This window comes from Octodon degus, unplaced genomic scaffold (assembly GCF_000260255.1).
Source record: "Octodon degus isolate 3935 unplaced genomic scaffold, OctDeg1.0 scaffold00058, whole genome shotgun sequence".
In the NCBI taxonomy this organism is placed as follows: Eukaryota; Metazoa; Chordata; class Mammalia; order Rodentia; family Octodontidae; genus Octodon; species Octodon degus.
In genome coordinates, this window is record NW_004524634.1 from 12,309,089 (window position 1) to 12,328,295 (window position 19,207).

A 19,207-nucleotide genomic window follows, 5' to 3' on the forward strand; every position below is an offset into this window, starting at 1 on the left:
ATTTTTACTTTATTTATTTATTTATTTATTTATTTATTTATTGCAGAACCAGGGATTGAACTCAGACCCTTGCACTTGCCAGGGAAGGTCTTATTCTACTCTGCCATCTCCCCAGTCCCCTATTTTTATGTTATAATGAATTTAGTTGGCTAGAAATGATCACCAAATAACACTTTTCACTCATGTAGTCTTTGCTATGCCTACGACCCTATAATATCTGTCTGGAAGCTCTTTAGTTTTTGTAATGAAGAAGTATATGGATGGAGGCAGAAATTATCACTTGTAAAAATCTTTACATTTTTGTAAATTGTTCTCTTTTCCTGTTGATATTTAGACCCCAGAAGAACTGGAAGATGATTCTGACTTTGAGCAGGAAGATTATGATGTGCGTAGCCGGACAAGCGTCCAGACTGAGGACGACCAGCTCATCGCAGGCCAGAGTGCGCGGGTGAGTGGGTCCACAGAACTGTGATCTGGCACGCAGGGGCCGTGCTCACCGGAATGGTTGTGAAGATTTCTGAAGGGCCAGAAATTGGACACATGAGAGTTGAGGAGTCAGGTCATGTGCTCTCAGGTCTGTAGCAATTCTCATTTGTACAGTGCAGCTAACCACTAGTGATACTGACTGCTTTTGACTCTCCTTTTGGTCAGTCACCTGGAACAGCAGCTGTATCCAAGCAAACTTTAATGTGTGGAGTGGAGTTTACCTGGGTTGGCATCATGATTTGATAAACAGAGGATATGGCTTACATTTTGTGTGGCACACTCACCGATCTCGTAATTCACATCTTTAAGCTTGCAAACAGTTTAAGAGGGTATCAGGACACTCCTTTGTGCAGTGGTTTATATCTCCATACTCTGGCTAGGTTGTGTGGAGGTCAAGAATGCATTGGTTTAAGATCATCAGCAGATAAAAACACTGTCCCCCACATACCTACCTGTTGCTAGAGCTAAATCTTCTGCTGTGTCATAGTGAAAGAAAGAAATTACAAAGCCACGGAAATATGCCAGCTCTTCGTCAATACTCCATGACATGGTCAACCTGCACAAATGGTCTGAAGGGCAATCTGTGCTGCTAGTGTCTCTTTCTGGGTAGATATAAATTTTCAAGATTGGTGGTAGGTAATGAAATCCTGACAGATTGCATAGAAGTTGATAAATTTGCTTCTCTTTAAAGCTTCATTTTCTATGGAACAAAACAGTAACATTACAGTCTAAGAATTAGGTTTTCTAATCCTCTACATAAAGAAAAATGAAAATATGAACAATGAGGTTGAGCAAAGGTAATACTTTAGGATGATGATTACGAATTTTCATGCTGCCTTAGAAATTATGAAATGCAGTGGAAAACAGCCCATCAAGATTAAAATGAAGATAACTCAAAGAAAACTGTTGAGTCAAGAAAGCTATTTTGCTTAAAACCAAACTTCCCTTCAGTGTGATGTGCTCTAACATTCTTACCCAAAAACCAAAGGATCTAGATGAAGTTTACATATATTTATAGGAGAAATGAGATTAAAAAACATGAAAAATATGGTATATTTGATTTTAGACAAATTTGGATTTGAATTATAAAACCCAGCATTAGTACCACACTCAGAGCTATGCTTGAATTCTGACTTACAGACCCATTATTTCCTGCAATGTGAAAAACTGGACCTGATAGTATTTTTTTGAGTAATACTTAATATTTACAAAATAATAGGCATAATATTTACTATGAACTAAGCACTCAAGAAAGGATAACTCTGATAATCACCATTCTATGAAATAGAAGACCCTTCTGATCACATGAAGGCGCAAAGGATGACACACTACACTATAGATCCCCCTCCCTTCAAAATTCTTTGCAAATTGTATAATCTTCCCTAAATATTAAAACTTGAGGCGATTATCAAGCAAAAGTTGTCTTGAGAATGTGTTGGCATGACACCAAACAATTTCATCAGTCAAGTCAAATTAATCGTTATAATGAAGAAAAACCAGCCTTTTATGTCAGTGACAAAGAGTAAATTTAAGCAATTCATCTGCACATTAATCAATTCAAAGTTCACTTCACGGACAGACTGCAAGTGAGTGTTGACAAAGCTCTAGGTCAACTGCCTCACTTTTATCAAAGACCAAGGCTTGTAATATAACCCTCACCTTGTTTTATTATGGCCATCCTGTCCAAGTGGCTCAACTGATCCAGAGGGAAGATGAGGTTCAGCATATTCATATTTCATGTTTCCTACTTGTGTTGAATGTCAAGACAATGACCATGAGTCAAAACAAAATTGAGTTGACTCCCTATTTTTACCTTTTGTTGTTGCTTTACCTTGTTGTCTTTGACAGTTTTTTAACATGAACTTTGAACATGGTTCATGACAGTAGGAATAAAAGGGCTCCACTAACCCAGCTCTTGCTAACTTGTCTTGAGGGCTCATCATGTGATCCATGTGACTAACTTGCAGCAGACAGCGTTACTTATTGAGTCAGCTTGCTGTAGCCTGTAATTAGATGATGACAAATCAAAAGCCTGGAATTGTGGCTGCTAAGTTGGAAATAAGAGGGTACATCCAACTGCTGAAATGATAGATGGCCAAACTTTTTGCCAACGAAGTGTGATTAAACTGGTCAAAATTGTGAAGGAGGTGCTGAGCAGTAATGGCCATGTTTTGCATTTTTATTCAGAGAAATTTTTCCTGTCAGAAGATGTAACATTAAAGGGTCTTTAGAATGGGAGCTAAGCCTTTATTACTTTCCTCCAATATTTGTGAAACTCTCAAATTCTAGAATTGAAGTATTTCTTACTTCCTTTTTATGTCCCTGACCCAGGCTTATCTGCAAGTTTTGAGGAGGTGTCAGAGAAGAAATGGAAATGGATAATGTGGTGGGAATCATGGTACCAAGAGGTTCTTTTCCATCAGTTCTGGGCATGGAATGTTACAAACTTTCTTCACAGGTTAATGTAGTTAAAATTGATCAATAACAATGTCTAGGTAGTTAACCTTGGTGTTAGAATATATTATTTTGAATCATGAAACCCTGATTTTAAAATATATCTTAGTGAACTTGTGTAACTTTGGGACAACTTTCTTAACTATCCCATGCCTCACCTCCTAGTGTATGGAAGTGTTGAATGCAGGTTTTTCAAAGCCTCATAATATCAGTATTAGGCCAAGACTGATCCTATCATTAGGCAATGATTATTGGTGATGAAGATGATAGTGGTAATGCTTGCCCGTCTGACCAAATGACTTACCTATAAAATCTAGAGAACTCAGACAATCATGAGAGTTTTTTTCTTAAATTAATGGGAGAACTGACTCAATTTTCCAGTTCATGTCACAATGTGAGACTAGTCATAATCAAAGGACCCACTCATTAACTGATTGTATTTATTATGTTGTTTTAATACCAAGTGAGCAGAAATGGGCATATTGGGCTTTAGCTCTTCAATTGTTATTTGTAAACCTTTTGCCCTTGAAGCTTTAGTGTGAGACACTTGCTCTGTGTCTAAGAAAGGAACAGCTGTTGGTTTGAGTCCTCTATGCGTCAAAGCTCATTTTGTCCTGGAGATGATAAGAGTAATTATAGCCAATGGTCCTGGAGTTTTAGGTTGAAGATGAAATTTAGATCTCTTTAATGACTGCTAACTTATAGAAGTGACTTGCACTTTCATTTTAATAGGGAGAGTTTATTTCATTAATCACAACAAATTGTTAGCTGGAAACATGGGAGAAAGGCTAGGAATTCTAGATTTCAATTGCTAATGTTCCCAGTTTAGATCCCACAGAATAATCTGGAAATTGTACTTGGCCAGAGTGGACAGAAGCAGGAGAAACTCTCAGACTCCCCTCAGTGATCACATATCACAACTAAAAACCTGAAGAGTTTCCTTTCTTCTTGGCCATGAAAATTATTTACCTCAAGCTCCCTTGACCTGAGAGAATGAACAATTGCATATTATATATTTATATTAAACTTGATTTTAATAAAGACAGCCTCTAATATTTTTCCCTAGGTAGAATGGCCTTAATGTGTTAACATTTCAAACTGCTGAGTTACATTGATAAGACCTAATTAAAAATCATGTGTTGAATTTTAATTTGATTAACTTGCAAATTTTGCAGTTTGTGATCTACTGTTTATAGATAACCTTTTTTTAAATTCCCGTTTCAGAAAAGGTCAATTATGAATTTTTAAAAGCCAAGAGCATTTTAAGAATATTTAGGCAAAGACTTCTGCTCACTGACAACTACATAAGAAGAAGCAAATGTTCTGATTCTTGCACCCAAGTCACGTATCATTAGGTACATTATGTGGGTCGAGTACCCTTAAAGTTCAAGTAGCATCTTCCTTTGCAAATCTATTTTGAAGGGGCCAGTGATTCATCAGAATTTTGTCTTTTGAAGATGTTTGTCAAATCTGTCAACTTTTCTTGGAATATGTTGATACAATGGGTAGAAAAGGTTTAAGCAGTCAATCAAAAGGTATTTATTGAGTTTGTATTCTGAGCAGAATTGGGAAGACCTCTTCCTTAAGGAACCACATAGAGAAATCAAGCAAAGGGCACTGATAAAAATTAATTATCGAGCAAAGCAAGACAGTTAATATTCAAGTACTAAATTGTATAGTGGAAACTCAAGAGTTATGGTTCTCAGCAAAGTACATACCCTTCAGTGTACAAATTTTCCATTAGGGGAAAAGGTGTAATGAAAATTTTTCCCTCTTGATGCTGCATATAGAATCTAGAACCTTCTAGTAGTCCTGCAGATTTATTTAGTAGAGATTTATCTAGCAAATAGAGTCTGTGATGGTACTTTAGGACCTATGCCATCTAAATAAAATCAGACCAACCCTCTTGTATAGGAGAAAAAATGAATCTAGTACTTCATTAGAGAACTGAAAAAGGATATATCAGAGAAAGAAGTACTTATTTGGTTTCTTCCAATCCAGGACTATTGAAAGTGCAATGAAATAGCTGCCTTGTTATTAATACAGTACTACCAAAGTGTGTTAATGACCAACTGTGTATATTGTGTGCACTTTATAATAAAGTTTCTAAAGTATTTTATAGTATTTTTCTCCATGTTTTAGTTTTCAGTTTTATGTCCACCTCAATTTGGGTTTTCAGTATTGGATATAATTACGCACACAGACCCAAGCTAAATAGCCACACATACACATGCATGAGAGTTAGTAAATGTGGCTCTGTATTAATAATTGATGCTCCATTTGGACAGCTGCTAGTCCAAGGACACATTTATGCAAATCAGGAAAAACAAGTCCTTATTCTGGGCATTTGAAGCTCTAATACCAGGACACAGTCCAGTGGGCAGTGCTGGTGAATTCAATGCGCCTTGTCCCACAAAGCGGAGGACCCTGGACCCGAGTACAGAGAGCACGCACTGTAGCCCTGTGTGGTTCTGCACAATTACAAATGGTATTAACTGAGTTTAAATTCCTTTTCTACAATGAACAAATTATGTGGTATTAGTAACAAGATCTTTTGGTGTAGCTATTATTATTAAGGTGAGGACAATGATACCATTTGAAAGAAGTAGTTTATTTGTTGTATGTAAATTCAGCATAGTTCTGGTATAAGTGTGTATACCCAAGAAATCATGCCAGGCTTATGTTTACAAGAAGTCACATAAACTGTGGAATGATATCATCTCAATAACCGAGGAGTAAATGGAAAGAAAAATCAATGGCAGAAATATGATACTATCATGTCAATGGTTATCATGCATAATTACTTTCATTTTTTAGTTAGAAAAACACACATTTTTAATTTTATTTGATGGTTTCTCTCTCTCTGTTTTTTTTTTTTTCTTCCAACATAATTTCATTTGCTCTCAATGGCAACCAAAACCGTCTCAAAATCAATGCAGGTACTTTGTGCTTTCAAGAGACATTTTAAAATATGTTTTCAAAAGAAGATTAAAGGCCATACCTTGCCCTGGTTAGCAATGGTTGTAATTAGAAAGTCAGTCCTCACGTTGTCGATGCTTCACATCAGAATGGAGCCCTCCTCGGGAGTGGTATCAGAAGGATACAGGTACTCCTGGGTTCGTGTGCTCCAGTGCATCCAGGTCCCTGAGGTAGGCAGATAGCAGTCACATGTTCTTATCAGTAAATGAACTTCTACCTTTAATGAGCAGATAGTGCACAAATTTCATGAAGCCACCTTCCTAGTACCTCCTAATAAGATAAAGATCACTAAAACTGGAGAACCCTGTAATATACTGTTGAAATTCGCTTGACGCTTCTCATAAGCTTTGAGCAATTGTTTACTATTTTATATTCATCCTTAAGTACCTGATAGGATAAGCAAATCAATTCTTTTGGGGTTACCAGAAATTGATCTCAGGACCTTATGCTTGCCAGGCAAGTACATATGGCACTGTTCTATATCCCTGACTCCAAGCAAGTTTGGTCTGAACCCAAGACAGTAGTAGAGTACTATGGCCCCCAGTTTGTTTTTCTTTTTAAACTAATGTCCACAGCTATGTTAAATGGACCTTAGGTGTCTCTCCAAAAATTCACTTATAGGCCGGGGAGATGGCTTGGTGGAATAAGCACTTCCTTGACAAGCACAAGGGTCTCAATTCAATCCCTAGTTCAGAAAAAAAATTAACTTATATTGGGTAGAACTTTACAGTTTAGGTAACAACATCTTGAATAATTTCACTCGTCTGTTGCACCAACTGCAGATTCCTCTGAATCATGCACTCTTGGTCCTCTCCTGGGGAATGCTTGAAGTCCAGAACACAGCAAGGGCTGACAAACACCCCACAGCCCTGACAGTGACTCTGCTGCATTTGGTTCTAGGAAGATGCATAATGAAATACTGCTAGGCATCTTATGTAGAGCTTGCTACGTGGATGGTCTTTTTAACATTTGTGAAATAAGCAATCACTTATCATTATTTTGGCTAGCTGTATTCTATCAAGAAACTGTGAGAAATTAATGGGTGAGTACTCAATCACTGCTCCTAAGGGAAAATCAGGATTAGGTTCCTAAAAGCTACAATTCACAAAGGTTTCCCCATCTGATCTGTATGCAAACAGGTTTAATGGACACTTCTTACTTTACATGTCTAATTTATTTTGTCTTATTTTGTATCGCTGATTCATTAACAATATACTCAAGCCCTGCAGTGCTAATGCATATTGAAAGAAAATTGTGTAGCACACACCTTCCACCCTGAGTCACATCACAGCTTTTTTCTGCTTAAGGATATCCACACGCCCTTCAGCACCTCACCTGGGGGCCAGTTAATGAGCAAAACCACCAAAAAAGCAAAAAGCTGTGAAAAATATGGCACTATATAGACTGCAAGTGGCCAGGAATAGTGGCGCATACCTGTAGTTGCAGCACTTGAAAGCTGACAGAGGAGAATCACCATGAGTTTGAAGCCAGCCTTGTCTCTACAAAGTGAGTTCAAGGTCATCCTGCACTATACAGCAAAATCCAGTCTCAAAAAATAAGACTGGAGCTGGGGGGGACAGCTCAGCAGCATGAGTACCTGCCCTGCAAGGGCAAGGTCCTAGTTTGTTCCCCGATACCACATGCCTGGCGTATACCTGTAACCACAGTGCTGGGGAGGTGGAGACGGGAGGATTGCTATGAGCCTGAACTGCATAGTGAGACCCTGTATCAATAAAATAAGAGAAAAATAAAATAAGAGAGGAAAAGACTGCAACAGCATCACACGCTTACAGAAAAAGAAGTGAAACAGTAGCAAAAAGAATTGCCTTGCTTAACCTTATCTGGGGATGTTTACATCAGTCGACTCCATTTTGACAGTTTCCCTATCATTTACAAATGATTTTAAAAGTGTCTTAAGTATTGATTTACAAATCCATTTGCAAATATATTTTAGAGTAGGGATATTTATAAAAGAATATCTGTGAATTGTGAGAGGGGAAACGAGCTATTTCTTTTCTACATTTCTCTACCCAGGAACTATTGAAAAATAACTTTTGTTTCCTGATCCTATTCAGATGGAGAATGCTTAACCTCACTGTCCAAAATCTGAATTCCATTGAAATTCAAAATGTGACTCTGACACGACACACAACAAAATCAAAGACGTTTGGAGCATTTTAGATTATGAATACTCAAGCAGTAAAGTTTATACAAATATTACAAAATCTGAAACAGTTAGAGATGGGAAATAATTGTAGCCCCCAGCGTCTCATACAAAGAGTGCCCAGCTTACACTTTCTCACATACTGACTCCACTGTGTCCATTCTGGAACGCGCTTTCTCAGGGAGTTGGTCCCACACAAGAAGGAGGAGATTAGCCACACCATTCCTGAACCGCCCGAGGAGGGGACTTTGGTTTGTCTCTTCCCTGCAGACTTCATTTACAGGCATAAAGACTCCCCTCCTAAAATACTGGAATGCTCAGATCTGATTTAAAATTCCTCTCCTTCCCAGCAACAGAAGGCTTCTTTTTCTTTTTTTCCCCTCTCGGAACAGATTTCAGTATTGAAAGAGGTACATTCTTTCATCTGGTAAAAGTTTCCTGAGACCAAATATAAAAATTGTCAAGAATAGACTCTTTTGAACAAACATATGTCATCAACAGAGAAGTTCTGTTGCTGTCAGTGTGCACATACTTTGGTTTGCTGTCTATTTTTCATATGTGACAGAGGGGACAGGCAATCAGGAGACTTTGCCAGCCTGTGCTTTTGGCTTCTCTGTGATGGAGAAGATCCACGTCCCAGAAAGGCAGGGCATCCCACAAACCTCATCCAGATCTGACTCTGCCCTTCCTACAAGGCAGTCACCACACAGTCTGTCATCCCTTTGTCACCATTGATCAAACACTTTTTTCTTTCTTTTTTTCTTTTTTTTTTTTTCTTGTAACCTATACAGGCCATCATGGCACAGCTACCGCAGGAGGAGAAAGCAAAAATAGCAGAGCAGGTGGAGATATTCCACCAAGAGAAAAGCAAGCTGGATGCCGAAGTGGCCAAGTGGGATGACAGCGGCAATGACATCATTGTTCTGGCCAAGCAGATGTGTATGATCATGATGGAAATGACAGACTTCACCAGGTGAGGCCAGAGACAGGAGACAGAGATCTTTCTCGTGAAACACGGACAGTGTCGATCAGCCAGTGGGTGGCTGCTGCTATGTTAAAGTGCTACAGGAAGGTGGTGGTGACTATAAATTTACATGGATAAGTGAAAACGAGCTGAGCTTAATTCCTGGCAGATAGGTCTTTGGGGTCAAAGAGAACCGATTCATTTTTGTAATTATCATTGTTTTAATTCTCCTAAGCTGTGATGGAAGTGCGCCCGAATCGGGTGGGTGACTCATCTTTGGTCTGGACTGCTTTGGAATACATTAACTATTATTCTGAAGATAGCTAAAGGATTTAATGTTCTTTTGGGAAAAATGTGTATGGGTGTACATATGTGTTCCAGCACCCGTTCATTGCAGCTAACAAAGAACCATGTACAGATAAATTAGAAACTGCACAGTGGTGATTAGCTCTGAGCAGTGCTTGGGATGAGTCAAGAAATCAGTCAGAATATGTTCAGGAGTCCGTTTGGCACTAGGGATCAGTTTTGTTTCTGCTATTGCATTGTAGAAACTATTAAGGCAGGAGGATGGATGTGAGTCTGAAGCCAGCCTAGGTTAGAGTGAATGAAGTCCAACTTGAACTGCATAGGGAAAATTTGCCTTAAAAAAAAAGACAGGTGACAAGTCATTCTGTTCTTCTTACCATCAAATGAAAGCAAATTTCAGTTAAAATGTTTCTAAATTTTGACTTAGAATATTAGATGTTTTGGTCCAATTCTCTTACTGTGTTTATTTATTTGCAAATGATAAAATAGTACTTGTCTTAACAACTTCACAGGAGAGTTTTTAAATGAAAAGAGAAAATGCAAGCGTAAAATTTGTTGCCAAACAAAGGCAAGCTATCAGTGAAACAGATTTCTACAAAAATACAGAAAAATAGCCACAAAGACATTTTAACAGTTCAGCATGGTATTTGTTATTAAAATGATGTCAGATATATGACAATGTCAAGATATCACCTAAAGGTGATGAAAATTTGAAAATCTGTTGAATGTTTCTAATAAGAAAAAGCCAGGGCCCAGGGAGATGGCTCAGTAGAGTAATCACTTGCCTGGCAAGTGCAAGGCCCTAAGTTCAATTCCCGGTTCCGAAAAAAAAAATAAAAGAAAGAAAGAAGAAAGAAAGAAAGAAAGAAAGAAAGAAAGAAAGAAAGAAAGAAAGAATGAAAGAAAGAGAAAAAGCCAGCATTGCCAAGTAAATAGCTCAGTGGCACAGCACCTGCCTGGCAAGTGCAAGGTCCTGAGTTCGATTCTTAGTACCAAAAAAAAAAAAAAAAATTAACAAGAGAAAGGCAACATTGATTATAAGTCATAATGAAAAAATGGAACATCTCTGTGTCATCCCTTTCTCTCTTTGCCTCTGACCAATATGTACTGCATTAGGTACTGCTTGGCTCTTCTACTAGAGATTATAAAATTGCTTCTGCATTCAGTGGAATGATGTTAATTTGTGAGAGTTACTTTCTAGACTTTTAAATGTCAACATATTAGTTAGAAGTTTGTATTGGAACACACAGCAATTCTTTGTTGACTTCGCAGGTTTGTCTCACAGAAGCAGCATTAGGGGAAAAATCTGAGCTCGTTTTTAAATCTGAATTTCCTCCAAATCAAGCTGTCATGGAGTATTTGGTCATATATTCTCAAGGCCTGTGATGAATTAATTGGCTTGCTTTCAACATTTTATTAGTATTTTATCTGATGGATATTATGTCATCCATTAATAACATCACTGAAACAAATAATCTCATTAGTTTAAAGTGAATAATGAATCTAGTCTTAAGTCAGATGAGGAGAACATTTTGCAATTCTCTAGATTATTTCAAACCACGGTCAAAGAAGAGAACTTCATTTGAGGAGTCCTGATAGCTGACGTTCAGTAAGATAAGCTTTTTATTAATGAAAGCGTAGTCTCAAAAGTGGAAAGCAGGCTGGCTCAGTTTCCTAAGGATTTCATAGATTTAATTTCATTCAATTTGAATAATAAAATATTCAGGGTGCCAATAGTTGTCCATTTTTCTTGCTGCATGATGAGTAACTTTGTGTCACTTTTGAGGGCAGAGGGAAGACTATGGTGATGGATGAATAAAAGACCAGACAGGGTGTCGACTAGAAATACAGCACAGGAAGCAGAGCCTCACTGTGGCCTCCATGTTCAGAGCCGATTCCTCCACGAAGGCGGCTGGCCAGTGCTGTGACTTAAGTCCCCTCCTTTTGTCCTTATGCATTATTGCCCTTGCATGTTCTCCTTCAAGGAGAAATAATTTCAGCTTTCTACCTCTCCTCATTCCTGTGTACTGTTTTCTGTTATTCAGAAGAAAGGGTATGACTAGTGAGAGATTTAAGCCTGACTACTCTTCTGTTTTCGTATGTTTAAAGGGCATGTGGGTACAAAAAAAACCTTTGCATTTGTTATCTTGATGTTTTATTTGTATCACTTGCTAATTCATTAATTTGATTCAGTAATCTCAATGATACCCACTCCATTATTATTAAAATTGCAGGGGTTCTGCCTCATTATTCGTGTAATAACTTCTTCATGGAGAATAACACTGATTATGCCTCATGCCTTTTCCCTGTCTGGTTCTTGAATTTCATCTCCTGGCCAGTGGCACAGCACTGTCCTGCTAGGCTGACCGCATGCTTTTCATTTCATTTTAGAGAAAGAGCGAGTGTGTGTCAGTCTTGCATCCCAAGAAAAAGAGGTGTGCAGAGAATGACTACTCTAATTCAACTTTCTCTCAAGGAGAAAGGCTGTCTTTTAAAATAGACCTTAAGTTCAGATCGTGAAAAACTTACAGTAAAATTGAGGAGGAGAAAAAAAATACTTTCGAAGGTACAGTCAATATCAGGGCTAAATACCAGAATCACAAAGCATGAGCTCATGTGGTGCTTCCCAAACTTTGATCCTGAGTAAGTTCAGTTGCTTGGTACCTGGGCCAGACTGGCAGTTCTGGGATGGTCTTTCAGTTCCAACTCTACCCTTGTCAGTCTGTATCACAATGACCCTTAAAGGACAACTGTCCAGTTCTCTTTGCATCAGAACTTTCAGTGGCTTCTCCTTTCACAGAGCTTGCCCTTCAGGGCTTACAACCTCGATGTGATGATCCTAATTTCTCATAATTCCCCAGGTGGATTTGTCTGTCTCACTGTACATCCCCAGACTGCATCAGTTCACTGGGGAGATTTCCCAAACATACTTTATGGAGTTCTGGTCCTAAATAGAATCTTCTATGGTTTGACGCATAACATGCTGTCTTCTGATATTGGAGAGTTACATTTGATACTAATCAGTTAAGATGTCCTGAGGAGACTACAGAAAACAAAGCCCTTTTAACTTGTATTAACTCAGAATTTGAATGAAAAGCACTGAGTACCTTAACCCTGAGTACACCAACATCTTAAATTTTCATATTAGAACTCCACCTTTTCACAAAGCAAATGTGAGCTCTTTGTTAAATGAGAGATAGCAGTAATACAGTGGTAGTACTCTTTGACTCTTTTGGAGTGACTACTTCTTGGAAAGGACCTGAATATTAACCTTTGTATAGGAATCAACTGCACCCAAAATCAGAGCAGTTACAAAAATCTATGTAAACAGAAATAATTCTATGGCTTCATTCTTTTCCCAACAAAATTGAAATTATGTTCCACATGGCACTATAGAATGGCTCCTGTTATTAAAGATGCCAAGAATGACACGGATATAGCTCAGCAGCACAGCACCTGCTGGGCAAGTTCTTGGAGTTCGATTTCCAGTAAACCAGCCCCCGCAGTGATTCCCTAAAGCGCTGTTGAAATCTTCCCAAACATAGAGTCTTGTCTAAGATCTAGACATTTAAGTGGTTCAGAAGCCCCATCTTGAGACCTGGTCCTACAGCCAACAAGCCAATCGCCTTGGCATCAATGCCTTCTACTCATAGAACGACTGGAACTGCCCATGGTGCTGAACTGCCAGTATGGTTGCTTGATTGATTTTCGCTGCTGTTATTTGCTTTTTGATTCAGTGCCCCATCATTATCCACACAATTGTCACACGTTTATACTCATGCTGTCTGATACGGCAGCCCTAGGTACATGTGATGGAATTTCACCACCATAGACATAGACATTTGTTCTAATAGTGTTTGTAACTACGGTATCATGTCTGCATCTTGTACAACAAATAACCACTAGGAAGACAGTATGCAATATGTCAATTATTGAAACTATCCTACCAATTAAGCTTGAAACTGTCTCATTGCTACTTGTTTCTCAATAAAATTATGGAAAAATAAATAAAAGGATGTTTTAATTAGAAAACAAAGATTTGTGCAAGATGTGTCAACTCTATGGAGAGAATGCAATCATTACATGCTGGTAGCACATACTACTAAAAAACAAGAATTGAAAAAAAAAAGAAAAATGATTGTTCAGTTCATTTGCTCACTTTTTGATTTGGGAATTTGTTTGGGTGAACTTTATTTATTTATTTATTTATTTTAGCTCTTTATATATTCTAGTCACTATTTTACTATCAGAAGAGGAGCTACAAAACCTTTCTCTCATCTGATAAGTTTTTCTCTTCACTCCATTATTTTCTTTTTTGTGCCAGGCCTCCTAATTTGCTATAATCCACTTGTTGATTCTTGATATTATTTTCTATTCTATTGGCAGTCAAGAAATCTTTGCCTATACCTGTGGCTTGGAGAGTTTTCCTTATTGTTATCTTCCAGCAAATTCAAATACTCTGTTTGTATTATCTAAGTCTTAGATTCATTCTGAGTTGATTTTCATGCAAGGTGAGAGGTATGGATCTGGCTTCAGTCTTCTGCAAGTGTTTTCCTACGTCCTTTGTGAAAGAGGCTGTCTTTTCTTCAATATTTTCAGCATTTTATCAAAATCAGATGGTAGATATATGAGGCAGTTTCTCTCCTATTCCATTGGTGTCCATGGCTGCCTTTTGGCCAGTGCCATCAGTTATTGGTTTGTTTTATTCTGTTTTTTTTGCTGTTGTTGTAGTTTTTTCCACTAAAACTTTAACTTCAATCCTGGTCTTGTGATGACTGAAGCTTTGGCCTTTCTGTTCAGGATTATTTGCATATTCTGGGCTTTTCTGATTCTACATGGATTTTAGGATTGCTTTTTCTAGTTACGTGAAGAATGTTGTTGGCATCTTGATAAGCATTGCATTAAATATATAGGTCATTTTCATGATCCTAAGATATGTCATCTCATTTTCTAATGTCTTATTTACTTTCTCTCTTCAGAGTCTGTAATTTTCATTATAGAGGTCATTCAACTCTTTGTCTAGGCTCATTCTTAGGCATTTTTGCACCATTCAGAAAGTAATTGTTTTCCTGATCTTTTTCTCAGTGATTTTGTAACCTTTCACTTTGCTGATTTTTGTTTATCAGTTCTAAAAGTCTAGCAAATGTTTACCGGGAATTTTATGTAAAGGCATCATTGCAAATACAGATAACTTGAATTCCTCTTTTTCTATTTATATTCCTTTCCTTTTTCTTGAGTTATTGTGCTGAGTGAACTTTTAAATAGTATAGTGAACAGGCCTGCTGAAGGTGGACAGCCTTCTCATTTTTGTTATTAGAGGGATTATATCTGTTTTCCTCCCTATTCAAATGAGACTGGCCATGGCTTGGCCATCTATAGCTATTTATTTATTCATTCATTTATTTATTTATTTATTTACTTTTAGTGGAACAGGGGATTGAACTCAGGCCCTTGCACTTGACAGGGAAGCGCTTATTCTACTGAGCCATCTCCCTGGCCGCACCTATAGCTTTTTAAACAATATCCTTGAAATAACAGAAACATAGTGATGGTGAACAGACTAGTTATTACCAGGCTGATAGGGATGAGGAGTATGTTATAAAGAGAATGAGGTAAGAGTGGTGTAGTATTCTTCCACTCAGTTATGGTAGTTACATTAAGACACATATGTTACAATGTTACATAACACATGCACAAGTGCTGAATAGCTGGCCAAGTGCAAAGAGTCTCAGCAGACTTTCACCTCAATTTCCTGGCTATAATACTTACCATCCAAGGAGAAGGACAGATGAAGAGAAAACAGGGCATCCCTGTATGTATCTGTTCTAACATCCACGTGCTGCTTTAGTTCTTTAGATTTTCTCTTTCCCATTTTTAAAGATAATTGACTATTCAAGTGAAAATGAAGTTAGTTTGTCTTAACTATTTCTCACACTAGTAGTATAATGCCACTAAGCAAATTACTTTTCAAAGTTTTTCTTCCTTCCTATATTTTTCAATGATTTAAATAGTATGAAATTACTTTCTCCTTATAGGTTTTTTGATTCTGATAAGAAAGCATCTGTATTTACTGAATTATTTGCTTATATTTGATGAGCTCTCTTTGACAACATTTTTACTTTCTTTCATGGGAATAAGACTGCTTAGATTCATTATAATTTTTATTTTCAACTTGGGAAATTATACTTTCCTAGAAAGTTATTGTCCAGGTTCTCATTTATTCCCATATGGTTGAATTAAGTTGCTTATAATATTTTAACTTTTTCTTTTCTTTTCTAAGATTACCTCTCCTCTCCTCTCCTCTCCTCTCCTCTCCTCTCCTCTCCTCTCTTCTCCTCTCCTCTTTTCTCTCTGCCTCTCTATCTCTCTGTCTCTCTGTCTGTCTCTCTCTGTCTCTCTCTCTGTCTCTCTCTCTGTCTCTCTCTCTCTGTCTCTCTCTCTCTGTCTCTCTCTCTCTCTCTGTCTGTCTATCTTTCTCTCGGTGGTACCAGGGATCAAACTGAGCCCCTTGTGCTTGTCAGGCAAGACTTAGTCCACTGAGCTATATCCCCAGCCCATACTCTTCTCTTATTACTTTTAAACATTTTGTCTCTTGTATATTCTTTCATAATAATATATTTTCTTATCAATTTTGCCTTTTCTATTTTACTTTTGAGCCAGGTTTAGGTTTTATTGTTTTCAGCACTATATGTTTTCTAACTCATTAAACTCTTGTAATTTTATTTCATCCTATTCTTCCTCAAGCTACATAATTCACATTTTTGTTAGTAGCTCTGTTGTACTCTGAGCCCTTTACTCTAGTGATCCTTAAAAGAGGCAGACACAGTTAGTGACATGTACTAGACTGTGATCCAGCATGCGTCCACTAGGCATGTCACTGAATCTGGTTCCATTGGCTACAGACTTTAAGTAGGAAACTGGACAATATCTGACGGAAGAACTTCTATGTAAACACCCAGATTGCAGTGAAGATGTTAAAGCAAATCTCCACTGTAAACTCCAAGGTCTCACTCAGTTTTCTCCAAAGCAATGTGCTAGTGAATCTGTGAACTGTACTGTCCAGGGCACTCCGAGCCATGCCTCATCTCACTCTTTGACTAGGTTAAGCATCACATCTGTATGGACCTTCTTGACTAATTTGTGGACCTTCTTGTGTAGTTCAGTGTATTCTGTGAGAACAAATCAGGCACTGCAAGTTATCACATGAAGTTCATGAGGAAGCAGTTTCATACGTTCTTTGACAAGATCTGGTACGTTCAGGATGATATGGCTGTAGATGATTCTCTGAAATACAGAAACATAAATTTCCTTAGCAGTGAAAACTCAAGCAGGACCAGGGAGATAGCTCAGTAGCATAAGCACCTGCCTGGGAAGCACAAGGTCCTGAGTTCAATCCCTGGTACCATAAAATGAGAGACAAATCAAGCAGGGTTTTCTCTTCATGACCAAGTTCAGAAGATGGCAAAAAGAAACAAATGTTACATTAGGAAGATAGGAGTAGAGATATGCTAATGTCTCAAAGTTACAGAGAAAGGCGTACTGTTGAGAGCATTGTCATGCACTGACAGATTCAGCATCCAAACTTTCTTTAAAAAAGAAGAAGAAGAAGAAGAAGAAGAAGAAGAAGAAGAAGAAGAAGAAGAAGAAGAAGAAGAAGAAGAAGAAGAAGAAGAAGAACCCCCTAAGGGTGGTAGCACACCCTTGTCTTCTTAGTAGTTCCGGACGCTGAGGTATGACAACATGAAGTTCAAAGCCAGTCTGGGACTTAATGAGACTTTGTTGAAAATGACAAAAAGAAAAAAAAATTAAAGCTCTGGGAATGCAGCTCAGTGTGAAGGCCCAGGGTTCAATCTCAAGGAAGAACAAGGAGGAGGATAAAGAGACTTCCTTGTAGATAATAAAAAAAATACAGAATATATAGTAGGAGCCAGATTATAACAGCATCTTTAATTCATCCATATTTACCTAAAATTTACATGTGAAATCTCTGCCCATGTATTAAAATCCTTTGGGCAATTTAAAAATCAAGACTTAAGATAGTTTGTTTTTAACTGGTAATGTAGAAAAACATGCCCCAGAAGGGGAATTAGGAAAGAAAGTGGACTAGATGTCCTACATTTCAATGTATTTACTGAAACCCATCTTAAGTCTTTCATTTTGTAAAATGTTATTATGTAACAATGGTGATCATTCCCTAATTAGTACAATTCTACTCTGTCTAAAATAAATTGTTTCTGAGTAGTTTTTTCTCTGTCTCACCACATCTCTAACTATAGGAATATAATCTTGTAGACTTAAAGATGCATTTTTTACATGTAAATAGGAAGAGACCAGGATAAGTAACAAGGATAACATATAAGCATGAACATATTTCGCTCTTCCTTATTTACCTCACAAGAAATCAGCATTTTTCTTTAAGGGTTTGAGATATAGCATGATTTCCATCTCCTTTATAATGAATATTTAAAATTGAACAGTTTACCTAATTGAGTAATAAAATATTAAACAATTTGCCTAATCAAAAATTTTATATGAAAATATTGGGGTGACAATTTATCTGCATAAAAATATTTATAGCAACAGTGTCTTGCCCAGTCCTTCATAAATAAGTATGAAATGTGCAAAACACATGAAATTCTGGGATTCTGAAACTTCCAAAGTTCTGACCAAATTGTCCTTATTTAGGTGCAAGATAAAACTTTTTTCTTACAGTGCCACCTTGGACATGGATTTACGAATTAAATAAGATTAAAATGCTGAGCACGATATTGAACACAATGGTGTACATTTATTTTGGTCAGATTTTGTTTAGAATTTATCATTCATGAGCTGTACAAGCTTGCAGTAGTTCCATTTTTGGCCATTGTTATTCTCCTCGAAAGTAGAAATTATAATACTGACTTTTAGAATTATTTTAAAAACAAAGCAAGGAATTGTATGTAACAGCATTAAGTACCTGTACGTATCTATGCACTAAATCTTCACTGTAATCATGATAATTATATTTTAATTGATAATTCATCAAAAGTACAGAAATTAATAAATGGATAAAATGTGATTATATTCAATAGAGAATACATTCCGTTAACTGAATGGAAATAGAGCAGACTGTTGGTAAAGAAATTAAAGGTAATCAATGAATCATCTAAAATTGCACTAACATGACCAGCATCCAGCCAAAGATAAAACTAGTCTTCAGCAAGTGTGAGGTAAGTCTGTCTTGTTTTCTGTCGTTGCGTGGATTTGTAATCCTGTTGTGTATGTTGTTTCAGAGGCAAAGGCCCATTGAAAAATACATCTGATGTCATTAATGCAGCCAAGAAGATTGCGGAAGCAGGTTCTAGAATGGACAAATTAGCCCGTGCTGTAGCTGATCAGGTAATGTCAGAGGGAAGAGCAGGAATGCACTGGGAGGATCATTGAATAGAACTGGGAGTGTGTAATCAAAGATGCATCTGAAGAATGAATTTTCGACAGTCACTAAAATTTTACAAACTGACCATTGACATTGTTGAGACTAAGCCAGTGGCACACGTGAGTCCAGCTCATGAGAAATTCCTGAGACTGTGACTGAATGCTGAGAGAAGAGCACCAGCTACCTCAGAGATGTATTTTATGAAGAGGTAGAGATTAACCCTGCCATTATTATGCACAACGTCAATTATAATGCATAATGAGGGCATATAAAAATAGCAGAGCATGTTTTCAGCAGTGATTATAATACTGCATATAGAATTCAATAGCGATTGTGATATTGCATTATGTTGTCATCAAATTAGTTGTTCACATTACCAGATGGAAACATGCAAATTTGGAAGAAGGAAGAAGAAGAAGAAGAAGAAGAAGAAGAAGAA

The 19,207-nt window shown here is 37.3% G+C and overlaps 1 protein-coding gene across 2 annotated transcripts in view; it reads left to right on the forward strand.

Annotated features, from left to right (window-relative positions):
* The window catches only part of Ctnna2 (catenin alpha 2), a 1,043,423-nt gene that overhangs the window by 978,286 nt on the left and 45,930 nt on the right, over window positions 1-19,207 (forward strand). For both annotated transcript variants that reach the window (XM_004634143.2, XM_004634144.3), the window contains exons 13-15: window positions 335-448; window positions 8,875-9,056; window positions 18,626-18,731. In XM_004634143.2, the coding sequence (XP_004634200.1) occupies window positions 335-448; window positions 8,875-9,056; window positions 18,626-18,731 (402 nt within the window). The remainder of the gene's footprint in view (window positions 1-334; window positions 449-8,874; window positions 9,057-18,625; window positions 18,732-19,207) is intronic.